The sequence below is a fragment of the Camelina sativa genome, chromosome 2 (assembly GCF_000633955.1).
Source record: "Camelina sativa cultivar DH55 chromosome 2, Cs, whole genome shotgun sequence".
Taxonomy (NCBI): Eukaryota; Viridiplantae; Streptophyta; class Magnoliopsida; order Brassicales; family Brassicaceae; genus Camelina; species Camelina sativa.
The window spans coordinates 26,002,499-26,017,004 of record NC_025686.1 but is presented as its reverse complement, the minus strand read 5'-3'; the positions used below and the strand labels follow the sequence as shown (position 1 = coordinate 26,017,004).

Here is a 14,506-nt window from a genome sequence, read left to right as displayed (position 1 = left end):
CTAGAAATCTTGTTTGGTATCCATAAATATTTATAACCAGTGCTCATAAAAAAACTCTCAAAAACTTATCAATAAAAAATTAATATAGAGAAGAGAGAGAAGAAGAATAGAAGAGAAGCGATACTCAAATTACTTGAGGAAGAACCGATACTCAGCCAGAAGTGTCATTCAATTAATGGTTACTTATAATAAATATATAAATGCAATTAAAATATATATATATATTTTTTTAAAGTAACCCTCTAACGTCACTGCCGCTGGCGATGGTCTAAGACATAGTTTGAGTATTACTATTTCCTATGTGATATACTTATATAATAAGATCACCTAACATTTTACTGTAGATTTGTTTTCTTTTGTTGGTCAGAAAAGAAAAGGAATCATTCTCTAACACTGTGTTAATGTGTGTCATTACCAACCCATGATAGATTGTTTCCTGGTAAAAGACTTCTTTTTTTTTAATACAATAACAATAAAAATTAGAGTGGGGTTGAATTACATAGTAAAAGGGTCTGAGAGCGAGCTTAAACAATTTGCAACAAGAAAAGAAAAAGAACAACTATTAAAATGATGGACTAAGTTTTGTTTTTTACTTATTGAAAAAAAAACTAAATAAATAATAATAATAATGTGAAGTGATTACACGTGGGACCTACACGTGTCACCAGATTAAGGAGCACTAATACAAGAAATGGGTCATGCCTTCATGCTTCCTTTCTCCTAATCTCTTCCCTCTTTGAACCCTAACCTACAGACCAAACCCTACTTTCCATTACCTTAACTAACTAGTACTACTACTAATAATATTATTATTATATTTCTTCATAAACAATAATTAAAAAACCAAAATCTGAAAAACGTAGTTTTGGTTTTAATTCGAAAGGTGATAAAAAAAATTATTTCGCTACATCATTTCATGTTAACAAAAGTGTACAGTGAAACTTAAATTTCAAAATCATTTGTTTTTTATAATTAGTGAAAAGTGAAACAATTTTTTTAAAAAATATAGATATAGATAAAATATATTCTGGTCTTTTGGGTCTTTATCCCAACATGCCACGTCATAATCGCACTTCTAACATATCAAGGGAGTGAAACACACGCGCCCATGACGGATTCCAAGCGGAATTATTCAATCGGGTTTACAAAAGAGGTTTTGATTACAGAGAGGGACTCAGTCAGTGGTGGTCAGTTTACACAACCAAAAAAAAAAAAAGATGGCTCGTGGAATGTTGATTGGCGGACTCGAGCCATTCTATTCAAACAAGTTGATTCCGTTCGGGTCAATTTGAGGGAAGGGTAACGCTTGAGTGACTAGTCGGTTATCCGGGAAACGAATTGACACTCGCCACGTGGTTAGCAGTCTCTCTTTCCGACGCACGTGGGTCTCGCAGGTAAAAGCCAGAACGAATTACTCGTTTTTTTCTTTTTTTTTTGGTTTAATTAGAAAAAATAAAAAAGAGGGTTTGTTCCAATGGAGTTCGGTTACGTCTAGTCTCACGCACGTTGCGTGACAGTCGTTTAGGTGAGGAAACGGGCTAGGCTAGACTACAGATGATGATGTCATTTATTTTTTATTATACTCTTTTTTTTTTTGTAACTAATTATAGTATTATTGGAGTATAATTACAAGTTTTTTTTTTTTGTTAATGAGTTTTCTGTTTTTGGCCTATTTTTTTCAGCAGACTAAAAAGTGAGAATCATAATCTTAAAGCTGGAAAATAATAATATTAATAAATTAAAAAAAAAAAAAAAAACAGAAGACGAACTTTAAAAACGGTCCAGCCATATAAAGCAGCCTACCTACCTGCTTCTTTAATCACATGTATTATCGTTTCCAACAAATTCCAATTTGTTTTTATTTCATTCTGATAATTTAGTTAAATCCAAAAGTAATGCCATTAGATTTATTGAATAGAATTATGATACTATTTGATTTATTTTGACTTCCCTAACTATTGCATAGTATGTAATTACCTCTTAAATTTACTATCGGAAGAGCTTGAGATATGGTTAAACATCAAATCGAATTGATCACTTATTTTCCACACTTGTAATAATTCTTTTTTTGGCTAATAATGTTTATGATATTTCATTAAAAAATGAAGCCTCAAAAATGTTGACTTCCATAACTAACTGGTGGTTAGAACTTAGAATTAATCACACTACTCCAATATAAACAAAAAAAAAAACACTCGGAAACCAAAATAAAAATCCAAATAAAAACAAACAGAACCCATTAATACCATTACACACAACTGTAGCCGCCCATGTACGTCAATTTATCCTAAAATCATAGGATAAATTAAACAAATAATTATAATCGCATGGTTCCACCATATAATTTTAGAAGATAACCTCCTCCACCCCTATCAAGTCAATTAGAGATAACATACTTTTGATTATGTAATAAGCCATAATCATTTAACGTTTTGATTTAAATAATTTAAAGCTTGTGGCAAGTTGTCAAGACTTGCATGGAGGAATACGTCTGTGTGGTGATACATTTTGGACCGTCTTTTATCCCCCAATATGTATACATTTTCCAACGACTACTAATCATCAATCTTAGTATTATTTTCTCTTGTGATTATAAAATTAGCAATTTGATTAGTTATGAGTAATTGTTTTTTTTTTTGTTTGTTTCAATTAGTCGGACTTTATACAAAAAAAAATTGCCCACGTGTGACGTGTCGAGCCTCCTGTCCTCGTGATTTGGTTCGTCTAATTAACAATAGTTTTCATATAAGTTTGATCGGGTCAAATTATGAAGAAAAAATACGACAAAATAAATAAATAAAATTTTTATAATTATCTGTAACAATCTTAAATACAGACTCTCCCCCACCGACAGTGCTTCAATGTTGTCGGCTTATGCCATTTTATTTTATAAAATCGTCGCTAGGAACTTGAACTTGAGTTTAAAAAGAATTATGAAATACTAATACACGACCTCTCTGTTTTAAAAAATGTTTTAAGTTAAAAGTAGGTGATATTAGTAATTATTTTGGTTAGACAAGGTAAATTATCTTTTTCACAAAACATAATTGTTTGCTAATAGAATTTGGAAAACTTCCCTATCTCAATGAAAATATACTATTTCTGACTAAACATCACTTTAAGAAAATCAAATACTTTTTTAATCTTTATCTTTGACCATCATAGAACACAAAAAGATTAATTTATATTATCAAAAAAAACATAATGCACTAATTTCTGGAGCCAACTTGGATCGATGGGTCATAAAACAATAATACTAATAATTAAATGTATCTAATGACGATGAAAGCGTCTAAGATGATATTTAGTCGTCAGCTTGATTAACTTGTTTTCTTTACTCACTGCTTCCTTGCTTCCAACACCAATTATTTATTTATTTTTATTTTTTCTGTTCAAAGATTAATCAACTTGGAACAGTGTAACAATTCTAAAAAAGCAACATTTAATAATTTAATAAATTTTATCTTTACCCTATAGACTATTTTATTCTTATGATGATAGCATTTCGTCATTATGCTTAGTATTTTTTAAGTTGGATGAATAGAAGAATTTTAACTTGGATTTGCATCCAAAGTAGATCATACAAATGATTTATCATAATTAAGATCTACTTGGGAAGTTTCGTCGATGGTTTAAATCTAACATCCAATCGTATTAAGTCTAGAGTCATTATGGTTAAAGAGACTATTTCAGGGATGCTTATTGGATCATTCATATTTTTATTTTGTGCAACTAGTGATTTCGAAAAGCTATCTTAAAATCTTAGGCTTGGAAAATTTTAGACACTTGATTTTTCCGAGGTTTATTAGGTGACTTTATTTCTAGTTCATAATATCAATAACTAAATTTTCATATAGTATTAACTTAACCCTCAAGTATTTTGATACAAAGAAATATTATTAAATTACATGCAAAATTTTTATACACCCACATGTTTTGGAACAAACTAAAACACGTTTTATAATTTAAAACAAGTGATTTATTATTATGAGTGTTTAGTAAATGTTTACACCCATACGGACCCGTCGACTTTTCTCAAAAAAGATAATCTCATGTCAAAACAAAATAGGAAAGGAAAGTTGGTCAAACCATGCATTTCACACACTATGGATTTGGGGTAAACACATTCATGCACCATTTGAAATTCAACTTTAGTGGGGATCTTCATCATATCTTCTCCCATAACCCCCATTTTATATAAATATTATTTTAATTCAACCTCTATGAATATAAAACAATACTATAACATACCATACCACTTTTCTATATTACAAAATAACATTAAATTATCTCTCTTTCAAATTTAAAACCCGTAAATCACGTGTAATTCATACAAATCTACTAATTCTATTTTTTAAATTTTTTTACTATCTAATTGTGTAGAAACCATCAGAAAATGCAAGGAGAACGTAAATATTTGGGCTCAAAAGCCCAAATTATAGTGGGCCTTTAGAATAATGGTAATATATTTTTTTTTGTTGATTAAATCCTCTTCTCCGACGAGGTTGTTGAATCTCCGATATCGGAAATGATGAGATCAACGTTGCTAAGACCGAACCGTTTACTTTTCCGATCGTTTTCCGTTAACATTGAGAAAATCTCCGACTCATCAGCTGAAATAGCGGGAATACTCAACCAGGTGAACTGGCTCGACACTCTTGTATCTTCGAATCTTTCCACCGAGATTAACCCAGACGTTGTTCTCTCCGTTTTACGATCCAGACGCGTCGATGATCCCGCTAAGCTTTTCAGTTTCTTCAATTGGGTCGATTCTCAAAAAGTTGCGGAGCATAAATTGGATTCGTTTTCGTTTCTCGCTTTGTTTCTGTGTAGTTTCGGTAGTTTTGAGAAAGCTCATAGTGTTGTGAACCGTATGATTGAGAGGAAATGGCCTGTATCTGAGGTTTTGAGTTCGATTGTGAGGTGTTCGAGAGAGTTTGAGGGTAAGAGTGATGACGGAGTTGTATTTGGGATCTTGATTGATGTGTATATTGAGAAAGGGTTGTTAGATGAAGCTGTGTTTGTGATTCGTAGTACTATGGATTTGGGATTGGTTCCTAGTTCGGCACGATGTAACCATCTCTTGGAAGTGTTGTGTCAAAAGGGAGGTTTTGATGAAGCTCTTGAGCTGAAGAAGTTGATGGTTTGTAAAGGATTGGTGGTATCTAAGCAATCGTACAATATACTTGTAGATGTGTTGTGTAAGCAGAAGAGTCTAGAAGATGCTAAATCGTTGCTGGTAGAGATGGATAGTGTTGGTGTGTATCTTGATGATGTTTCGTGTAGTATACTGATTGGTGGTTTACTAAAGGGCAGAGATGCAGATGCTGCAAACGGATTAGTTCGTGAGATGGTTTCACTTGGAATTAACATCGATCCTAAGATGTATGATTATTTTGTTTGTGTGATGTCAAAGGAAGGGGCGATGGAGAAGGCAAAGGCTTTATTTGATGGGATGATTGCATGTGGAGTGACACCAGGTGTTCGGGCTTATGCTAGTTTGATCGACGGATATTTTCGAGTGAAGAATGTTGTTAAGGGTTATGAGTTACTTGTTGAAATGAAAAAGAGGAACATTGTCATATCTCCATATACTTATGGTACAGTGGTGAAAGGCATGTGTTCTTCTGGGGATCTCGATGGAGCTTATAACATTGTGAAGGAAATGGGTGCAAGTGGTTGCAGACCCAATGTGGTTATTTATACTACATTGATCAAAACTTTTCTCCAGAAAAGTAGGTTTGGAGATGCAGTGAGGGTGTTAAAAGAAATGAAAGAACAAGGAATCACACCAGACAATTTTTGCTACAATTCCCTTATCATTGGTCTTTCAAAGGCTAGAAGAATGGATGAAGCAAGGTCTTTTCTGGTTGAAATGGTCGAGAACGGATTAAAGCCAGATGCTTTCACCTATGGGGCATTTATCAGTGGATATATAGAGGCAGGGGAGTTTTCATCTGCAGATAAGTATTTGAAAGAGATGCTGGAATGTGGCGTAATTCCAAATAAGGTTCTTTGCACGGGTTTGATCAATGAGTATTGCAAAAAGGGGAAAGTAATAGAGGCATGTTCAGCATTCAGATCCATGGTTGAACAAGGGATCCTGGGGGATGCTAAAACATACACTGTTCTTATGAACGGTCTTGTTAAAAATGGTAAAGTAATTGATGCCGAGGAGATTTTCCACGAAATGCGTGGAAAGGGTATTGCACCTGATGTATTCTCTTATGGTACTCTCATTGATGGATTTTCTAAGTTGGGAAATATGCAAAAGGCTTATCGTATATTTGATGAGATGGTTCAAGAAGGTTTGACTCCTAATGTTATCATATACAACATGTTGCTCGGTGGCTTCTGCAGATCTGGTGAAATTGAAAAAGCTAAGGAGCTGCTTGATGAAATGTCTGGTAAAGGTTTTCCCCCGAACACAGTAACTTACTGCACAATTATAGATGGATATTGCAAATCTGGGGATCTAGCTGAGGCGTTTCGGTTAGTTGATGAGATGAAACTAAAGGGATTAGTTCCTGATAGTTTTGTGTACACAACACTCGTGGATGGGTGTTGCAGATTGAACGATGTGGAAAGAGCTATAAGCATCTTTGAGACAAACGAGATGGCTTGTGCTTCTAGTACCGCCCCTTTCAATGCTTTGATCAGTTGGGTTTTTAAGTTTGGAAAACCAGAATTAAGAACAGAAGTGACAAATCGTCTAATGAATGGGTCGTTTGATAGGTTTGGAAAACCCAATGATGTAACATATAATATTTTGATTGATTATCTATGCAAGGAAGGAAACTTGGAAGCTGCCAAGGAGCTCTTTCACCGCATGCAGAAAGCTAATCTGATACCTACAGTTATAACTTACACATCTCTTCTAAACGGGTATGATAAAATGGGTAGAAGATCTGAAATGTTTTCTGTATTTGATGAGGTGATTGCTGCGGGAATTGAACCAGACAACATTATGTATAGTGTTATCATCAATGCTTTCCTGAAAGAAGGGATGACGACGAAAGCACTCGTTCTTGTGGATCAAATGTTTGCTAAGAACGCTGTTGATGATGGGTGTAAGCTAAGTATTTCAACATGCCGGGCTCTACTCTCTGGTTTTGCTAAAGTGGGAGAAATGGAGGCAGCTCAGAAGGTTATGGAGAACATGGTTCGACTCAATTATATTCCTGATTCTTCCACTGTTATTGAGTTAATCAATGAAAGTTGCATTTCCCCAAACCAAAGAATGGAAGCTGATGCCGCTACATAGATTTACGACAGAAAGCCGAAAGCAAGCAAGCTTCCTTCTTTCTTTCTGGCTAAAAAGGAGTCTGCTGACTCGAGTTTGGTTTGCGGCCAATTTCTTTGCCTGCCTGAAAATTGCTGAAAGGTTTGCAATCGTGGCAAACGGTAACATTGATCCTAACCTGACCTATTATCTTAAAGCTTCATCCTCTCACTTTTGACGCTCTCTACTCGGTCTCAGTTTTCTGATATGCCATTGTTTATTTATTACCGTTAAGAAGATGCAATTGCTGTTCCTGGTATAGCTTGCGGCTGCTCATAAACTCTTCTGGACCAATTCATTTACTTCAGAACGGATTTGCCTTCAGCTAGACATGTTGGATTCCATTAATTTACTTGGCAGCAGTTTCCATCACGATAACCACAATCAGGAATTGACAGTGAATGGGAGACGCATCTGAGCTGTTGATTCTGCAATTTCCTCGATATTTGTAGGCTAGAAATATCACAGTTAAGAAACAGAACTGGCAGTGTTGTAGTAACTCAATCCTCCTGGTCATTCATATCTAGCGTCAGTCAATCTACATTTTCAGTTTTGTAATAGATTTGTGTACTGAATGTTACAATGATTGATCAAATTATATAAAGTTTTGTTCCATCAGTTTCAAAAGATGATAATGCAGATGCCTAAAAAAAAGGATTTGAGGATTGATTTGACATATTGATGAATCACAAAATCTGTCTGGTTATTCAAAGCAAGTTCTCCAATGGGAAAAACCACAGGTTCTGTCTGACAACATAAAGCTGAACAAAAGAACACAATTGGTGTCTTTGTCTTTCATTAAAAAAAAAAAAAAAAGCTCATAGTGAAACCAAAACAGAGGTTTTCATCTTACAGAACATACGACCCCATAAAAAGACCTTATGTACACCAACGTATAAACAAGTATATCAACCTAACAATCAAAAAACAAAAATCTACATGTATTCTCTACGCTCTTCATGAACAAATCGCCGATTATATGGGCAAAAAAAAAAAGAATATGAAACCAACTAAAAGGCGGAAAAACGCGAAAAGACTTCAGTCGAGCAACACTCTTCTAGTGCTATACCATTCTCTGCTTGCACTGTATTATCATCTTTTGGAGTCTGTTAATAAAGCAATCAGTTCGTTGTCATTGAGGTCTGTCTCTGAAGCATATTTGACCGGTATGTTATTTTCTTTATCCACAGCATTTGGATCTCCTCCCCTGCAATTGAATCATCGTGTCTGACTTATAATTCAAATCTATGGTTGATAAGACCAGTACTAAGATATCTCAAGATGTAGTATCTGGAGTTTACCTCATAAGTAGCAACCTTGCAATTGCATATCTCCTGCTGATGATACAATGATGAAGTGGAGTCCGACCTTTTGAATCTGTCGCATTTATTTTTGCGCCATACTGAAGCAATAGTTCTACCATACCGATATCCGCAGAAAGACAAGCAAGGTGAAGCAAAGAACAGTCAGTTGAAGTTTCTTCTCTGACCATACTCTCCCCGGTCCTACTTGACTGAGAAAATCCCTCTGGATTCTCTTGAAATTCCTTTTCAATGCTCTTGAATTTGGCTTCAAGGGTTTCCTCCTTCGCTTCCAGTTGCATCATCTTTGCTAAGGGCATCGACACAGTGTACGATGCTTGTCCACGCAGAGCGTTCACATCTGCTTCAGAGCAGACAATGTGCCTGTAAACTGATTTCTTGTCGTTGGCACGGACATTTTCCCATATCTCTTGGAAAAGTGCCTGGAAATGCTGACTATCTATTGCTTTGCGGACAAAAATCCTCTCTGAGTACTGTAATTAGTCATCATATTAGAAACGAATGGAATACCTTCAAAAGCTTTGGTTATTAACTAACAGAGTAACATATACCTTTGCGTGGATGAACAACTCTTTCACAGAAATGGGGTCATTGAATCCAGGCTTCCTTACAACCAACTTTCTAGGTCGTTCTGACTTGGGAGTGCTGATAAATAGATTTTAGACTGTAAATACATGTAAGACATAGTTTCGTTCCTCTCCTAATCACAAGTAATTTTAAGTCACTTACCCCGAAGACCTACTAGCACTGGAAGATCTACTCTCCGAGTTCAACTGCTCTTCCCAAACTGAGTTTACATACACGTTACCTAACGATTGGAATAATGTCAAGACTGATGGTTCCCATACTTTAACATCAAGAGTGAGCGATCTGACCTGCACGACAGGATTGGCTAATTTATACCAAATTTAAGGAGCTACTTAAAAACGGAAACATGTTTGTTCACGCTTTCATCTTTGTGAAAAATATTTGCTGGACGCATAGTTTTGATGGCACACCTTTGAAATGTGAACACCAAGGTTACGATGGATACCAGAACACTCAATACAAATAAGGACACCAAGGTTCAAAGATGCCCAGTCAGGTTCAGGAGCACCACAGTCTGCACATTTCTCATTCCCCAAGACTCTTGTCAAGACATCAATTGGCTTTTCAGTCTTTACCATATCATGTTGCTGCAAGCACCCCGAAAACCTTGAACGGTTTCCTCCAGTCATGGGATTTTCCACTGTGGATTCTCCACTTTCTGCTTGTTCGATATCATATGGATCTGCTAAAGAACCAGAATCACTTGCAGAGAAGGTATCACCTCCATCCACAGTAGAAAGACGCTGGTTGAGTTTCATGTAAATGATATGTTAGTTAACAATGAAAATGGGTCAGACAAGAAATAATCAGCAGTAATACCATATAAAATCTAACCATGATTGCTCTTTCAGGTGTCTGGAAACTCAACAAAGAAGCAATTACTCCAGTTATTTTTTCGATCCAGTCCATCTGATCCTGCGCATTCTCTGCCTACATCAATAACGAAAAGAACACCAAATGAAAAAATTGTCCGGAATCCTGATAGGAGTTTCATTAAGTTTCAATAGGTAAAAAAAAACTTAAGATCGTTTTACTTGCAAATATACCTGCAATGTATAAACTTTTGTTGGTGAAATTATTCGAAAGCAAAATCTTAGATCGGTCTGGTCTGCATCAACTTTGATCGTAGAGGTCAGCAGATTGACGGTGTGACGTGCAACTGGTTTTTCATCATGCACACCGCCATGATAATGAGAAGACAGCCACCGACTTAGCAGCCCAGGACTGTTTTCTGAAGTCATATTCCTGTGAACAACAGAGCGACTACCATTTCCCTGATACATAGAGCTTCGAAGATTCAGTACATCACAAATGTTATCTATATGTTTTCTCAAGGAAGGATCAAAAACACAATTGTTTTGGTTTTGCAACTTACTGAAGACCAATTCCATGGCTTGCGGTAATAGTATAGCATCCCACGGCTATCAAGGATAAAGAATCTTCTTTTCCAGTCACCTCTCAAGTTTGAGGAACGTTTTGACAAATACCCTTGTCTGATAGTCTGAACCTGAAGGACAGTAATATCAACAGATTAATATAAAACAAAACAGTATGACGGCAGATTGCATGAGTAAGCCTTCATTACAAAAGATATATTCTTACCTTTCCTTTTGCAGCAGATTGCATGACGGCCTCTATGACTTTCTGTGAGTTTCTTGAGTTATGTCTCATGCCATCGCCTGTTGGAGAACCATTTGAGTTTCTAGTTTCACGATCAACTTGCCTTTGGTACTCCTGCATCCTTTCATTAAGGGATGCCATCTCATAATTTGCACATTCTCTAGACTGGTGTGCATAAGCCAACACCTGCCATAAAATTCCAATTAAACACAGATATATATACCTTGTACTATTGCTTGGATAAGAAAAGATTCGCTACAGAGAAATCTCTAAAACTGAAAAAGACAAAAGAAACATGCTGCAAGGAGTACCAGACCTGATTAATAAAAGGCTCCATTTGATGTAGTAGCTCATAACCCTGAAAGAAGGAATCATTCGTGAGAAATCTAATTGAGTGCTTCATATCAGAAAACAGGAATAGAACCCATTGTATGATAGTTTTCCTTGTAAAACCAAGCTGATTGACTCCAAGGAAAAAAAGTTATTTGTCGTCTTGCTTCTGAAAATTATTGTAAGGAAAAAGCTTGCCTGTTTGAAGAAACGGAGATGAGCATCCATAGTCCCGCTTACTGCTTCCAAAAATTCAAATCTCTTTTTAGCCTCCGCATTAGAGAGTGCACTAACCTGGCCAGGAAGAAGTAAGAAATCATTATGTACGGTTATATGAGAGAACACCCTGTAAAATATTTGTAGCATCTTGAATATAGAGCGATTACCAGATGAAATCGTGCTTGCTCGAACGTCGTTCTTGCACTATGTAGGTCCTGAAATGTGTCTCTATCAAGTTAGTTTTTGCTTAAGAAAAGTGATGATTTTCTCAAAAAAGTAACAATTTTTGTTACATACCTCCTCAATTGTGGCAGCCACATCCAATCGTGTACTCTTCCTTAAAGAAAGATATTTCTCTCGTGCCTGTTCATGTGGATGCACATAAATAAAGATATAGTTTTCCAAACAGGCAAAGAATGTTGACGGTAACAAGCTGGGAAACCATAATTATACCCATTTAATTGACATATTCTGAAGTCATCTAACGCACCTGGTCATATATAATGGTAGCTTTGTCAAACCGTTTACGAGCTTCCTGCATGAGAGAAATAAAAGATGGATATAAGTCAAAGCAATGCAGAGAAAATACAGAACTTAATATTTTCATGTGGTAAAAAAACTACGACGAATATACCTTAACTTCGTGGACATCACCATTCACAAATTGAAGCAACCGATCATTCAGCATGTGTTCTACCTAAAAAGTGTTGAGAAGATATCATAGTTTAGCTATGGGTATCATCAATACACAGCATAAGTCAAACAAACTAAGGGAAGTTAGCTCTCTCAATACATAGGCAATGAATGGGTTTCATTCAGTACCTGGGAACGAAGAACTTCCTTGTATGTCCCGATTTCTCGTAGAGCAATGGTGAATTTAGTCATAACGGGACCTGAGCAAATAACATATTTATCTTTAGAAACTAGTCCAAAGAAAGAGGAACGAAAGGGAAAATGATGCAGAATTCTAAGATATTGCAAAAGTGAGGAAGAGTAAAAAGCAAACCTCCAAAAGCAACACAGATGGGATCATTATGACCACCTCCGAAAGATTCAAGAGCATTAACAAAGCCAATATCTGCATCATACCCTTCTCCAAGCCCCTCCCTAAAGAAAGATTAAAAAATTCATAATTTGGATAAATTGATAAAAAATTTAGGCTCTTATCATCAATGGTTGTCAATGGAGATGAGCTTACGTGTATTTTCTGCAACCTTTATAGAAACGTAAGCATCGCATTCGCAGCAACTCGGCACTCTCTTCCATAGATTGCATCTGTTTTCACAAAACAAACAAAAAACGACTTTTAATCACTAAACATTTGGTGCAAAAATTCAAGAAAGAGAGCATCGGGAGGATAAGATCAACAGTAATAACAAAATTCGAATTCAGGATTATTTAGTTTGAGAAGTCAACTCACAAATTTTGACATTATACAGACAAACCAACAATGCATTCCAAAAAAAACAAAAAAGGTAACTTCACAATCAATAAATCATCAGCATTCACCATCAATGATGTTGTATGGGATTGAAATGTATCTGAAAAGACAGGCCCCCATATTTTGTTTTAAACAAAACCAATTTGATCAGAGAATGCAGGGCACTGTAGATTATATATATACAGAGAGCAATGGAATCTGAGGAAGAGACAATGGAATCGGATGAAGGAAACGGAAACCTGTTGGCGAAACATGGGAGAATCATCGAGCTTTGAGAAATGCATATTTTCCTCAAGAGACACAGAACAACGACGGAGCTCTTCGTCCTCCACCGTATTCTTCTTCTTGTTCGTCGTCGTCGTTGTCGTTGTTGTTGGAAATTAAATCCCGATTACTGGAGACGTGGATAGAGCTAATTACGGTCTGTGTGTGTGTTTTCTCTTTAAAAAAAAAGTTCCCAAAAAAAGAAAAGAAAAGAAAAATATAACGTAAAAAGTTATGTGTCTTTTGTTTTGGGGGAAATCAGAAAAGCTTATTTCTGGTTTTGGGGATTATTTAGGGTTGGGTTGAGAGAGAAGTGGGAAAATGTGCGGAAATTATGGGATAGATCGTGCGATTGAGAGACCCAACCCAAAAAAATAAAATAGAGGAAATCTCGTCTTCCTCTTTGTCCTTGTCCTTTTTGTTGTTGTTGTTGTTGTTGTGGTGATCGTGGTCGTGTGCAACCAAAAAAACCTTGAAATCTTCCCATGGCTGTCATTTTTTTCTTTTTCTTTTTTAATGACAAAAATATATATAATTAATTTAAGAGAAATTATCTAGAATATTACATAAAAGTAGGTTTATTACTAGACTAACACGTTGAGATTTTCGACTTACTAGAATAACACATAAAAATTTGCAAATTACTTATATATTTGAGTTGTGTGTTTTATTACGGTTTATGCCATTTATAATTAAATTTGTTCTGAAAAAAATAACTTGAAATCTTATGCTCTTGCTCTTGTTTCCCTGTTTTTGTTTCTTTTTCAATCGATGTTTGTTTGATTTTTTGTCAAATCCTCCTTTACTCTGATAAATTTGCTTAGGATGCAAGAAAAGAAGCTTCACTTCTCCACCAAATAAAGTTTCAATTTTTTTTCTTTTAGGGTTTCCTCTCTCTCTTTTCTTTGGGAGATTTCAATGGGAGGAGAGATTTCAACCTTAAAGGTTTCAATTTTTTTTTTTCAGTCTTTCACTTTCTTCGCCGACGTTTCTCTTTTGACCGGAGGAGTGTGACTATATCTTCTCTTCTGTTCTGTTCTTGATTTACAGGTTTTTACCTTCTTTCTTTCTTGTGCACACTTTTCGTTTCTATCTCAGTTCGTAACAGTTCAAGATTTATCGATTAAGATTTCTGAAAGTATTGGTTTTTAAAATAGTGATTTAGACAAAGTTTGAATCTTTGTTATGATTACGTATTGGGTTTGATCAGTCTTTGTTTCGTTTGATGAATTAAAACCCTTAATTGCAATTTTCACAGGAAGCAAAAAGCTAAAAAATATGGACTTTGATGATGAACCCAAGCCAAAGGAGGTTGCTAAAACCCGTAGATTCGCACCTGGCCGTGCTGGGAAGACTAAACCGAAACCTAAACCGGAACCCCCTGCAGCTAAACCGGAGCAGCCGGCGTCGTCACAAACTGAGTCTGTGAGCAAGAATGAG

The 14,506-nt window shown here is 35.7% G+C and overlaps 3 protein-coding genes across 6 annotated transcripts in view; 2 read left to right on the top strand and 1 right to left on the bottom strand.

Annotated features, from left to right (window-relative positions):
* Nucleotides 4,485-7,900, top strand: LOC104756945 (pentatricopeptide repeat-containing protein At5g61990, mitochondrial-like). The gene has a single exon (XM_010479615.2). It carries the CDS (start codon nucleotides 4,529-4,531, stop codon nucleotides 7,262-7,264), a length of 2,736 nt encoding a protein of 911 aa, XP_010477917.1. The 5' UTR covers nucleotides 4,485-4,528; the 3' UTR covers nucleotides 7,265-7,900.
* Nucleotides 7,994-13,538, bottom strand: LOC104739368 (ADP-ribosylation factor GTPase-activating protein AGD1-like). Of its 4 annotated transcripts, XM_010459695.1 has the most exons (19): nucleotides 13,042-13,538; nucleotides 12,560-12,636; nucleotides 12,368-12,468; nucleotides 12,184-12,254; nucleotides 11,996-12,058; nucleotides 11,852-11,896; nucleotides 11,659-11,724; nucleotides 11,529-11,576; nucleotides 11,341-11,436; nucleotides 11,129-11,170; nucleotides 10,795-10,998; nucleotides 10,568-10,699; nucleotides 10,239-10,466; nucleotides 10,027-10,122; nucleotides 9,603-9,935; nucleotides 9,334-9,479; nucleotides 9,156-9,249; nucleotides 8,584-9,077; nucleotides 7,994-8,489 (listed from the first exon to the last, which is right to left on the bottom strand). In XM_010459695.1, the coding sequence occupies exons 1-19, from the start codon at nucleotides 13,084-13,086 to the stop codon at nucleotides 8,375-8,377; spliced, it is 2,496 nt and encodes an 831-aa protein (XP_010457997.1). In that variant the 5' UTR covers nucleotides 13,087-13,538; the 3' UTR covers nucleotides 7,994-8,374. The 4 variants fall into 4 exon arrangements, with proteins under 4 accessions (XP_010457997.1, XP_010458015.1, XP_010458005.1 ...); XM_010459713.1 differs by lacking the exons at nucleotides 11,996-12,058; nucleotides 12,184-12,254; nucleotides 12,368-12,468; nucleotides 12,560-12,636; nucleotides 13,042-13,538 and having other exon boundaries at nucleotides 11,341-11,431; nucleotides 11,852-11,898; XM_010459703.2 differs by lacking the exons at nucleotides 11,996-12,058; nucleotides 12,184-12,254; nucleotides 12,368-12,468; nucleotides 12,560-12,636; nucleotides 13,042-13,538 and having other exon boundaries at nucleotides 11,815-11,896.
* LOC104756937 (tubulin beta-2 chain-like) overlaps nucleotides 14,345-14,506 on the top strand; it is a 1,759-nt gene continuing 1,597 nt past the window's right edge. Inside the window, exon 1 of the mRNA XM_010479605.2 lies at nucleotides 14,345-14,491. Within this exon, the coding sequence (XP_010477907.2) occupies nucleotides 14,345-14,491 (147 nt within the window). The remainder of the gene's footprint in view (nucleotides 14,492-14,506) is intronic.

Coding starts and splice junctions, on each gene's coding strand:
- LOC104756945 (XM_010479615.2), top strand. CDS start 4,529: ATGATGAGATCAACGTTGCTAAGACCGAACCGTTTACTTTTCCGATCG.
- LOC104739368 (XM_010459695.1), bottom strand. CDS start 13,086: ATGCATTTCTCAAAGCTCGATGATTCTCCCATGTTTCGCCAACAG. Junction 11,437..11,528: donor AGCAAGCACGATTTCATCTG/GTAATCGCTCTA, acceptor CTTCCTGGCCAG/GTTAGTGCACTCTCTAATGC. Junction 9,078..9,155: donor AGTTGTTCATCCACGCAAAG/GTATATGTTACT, acceptor GACTAATTACAG/TACTCAGAGAGGATTTTTGT.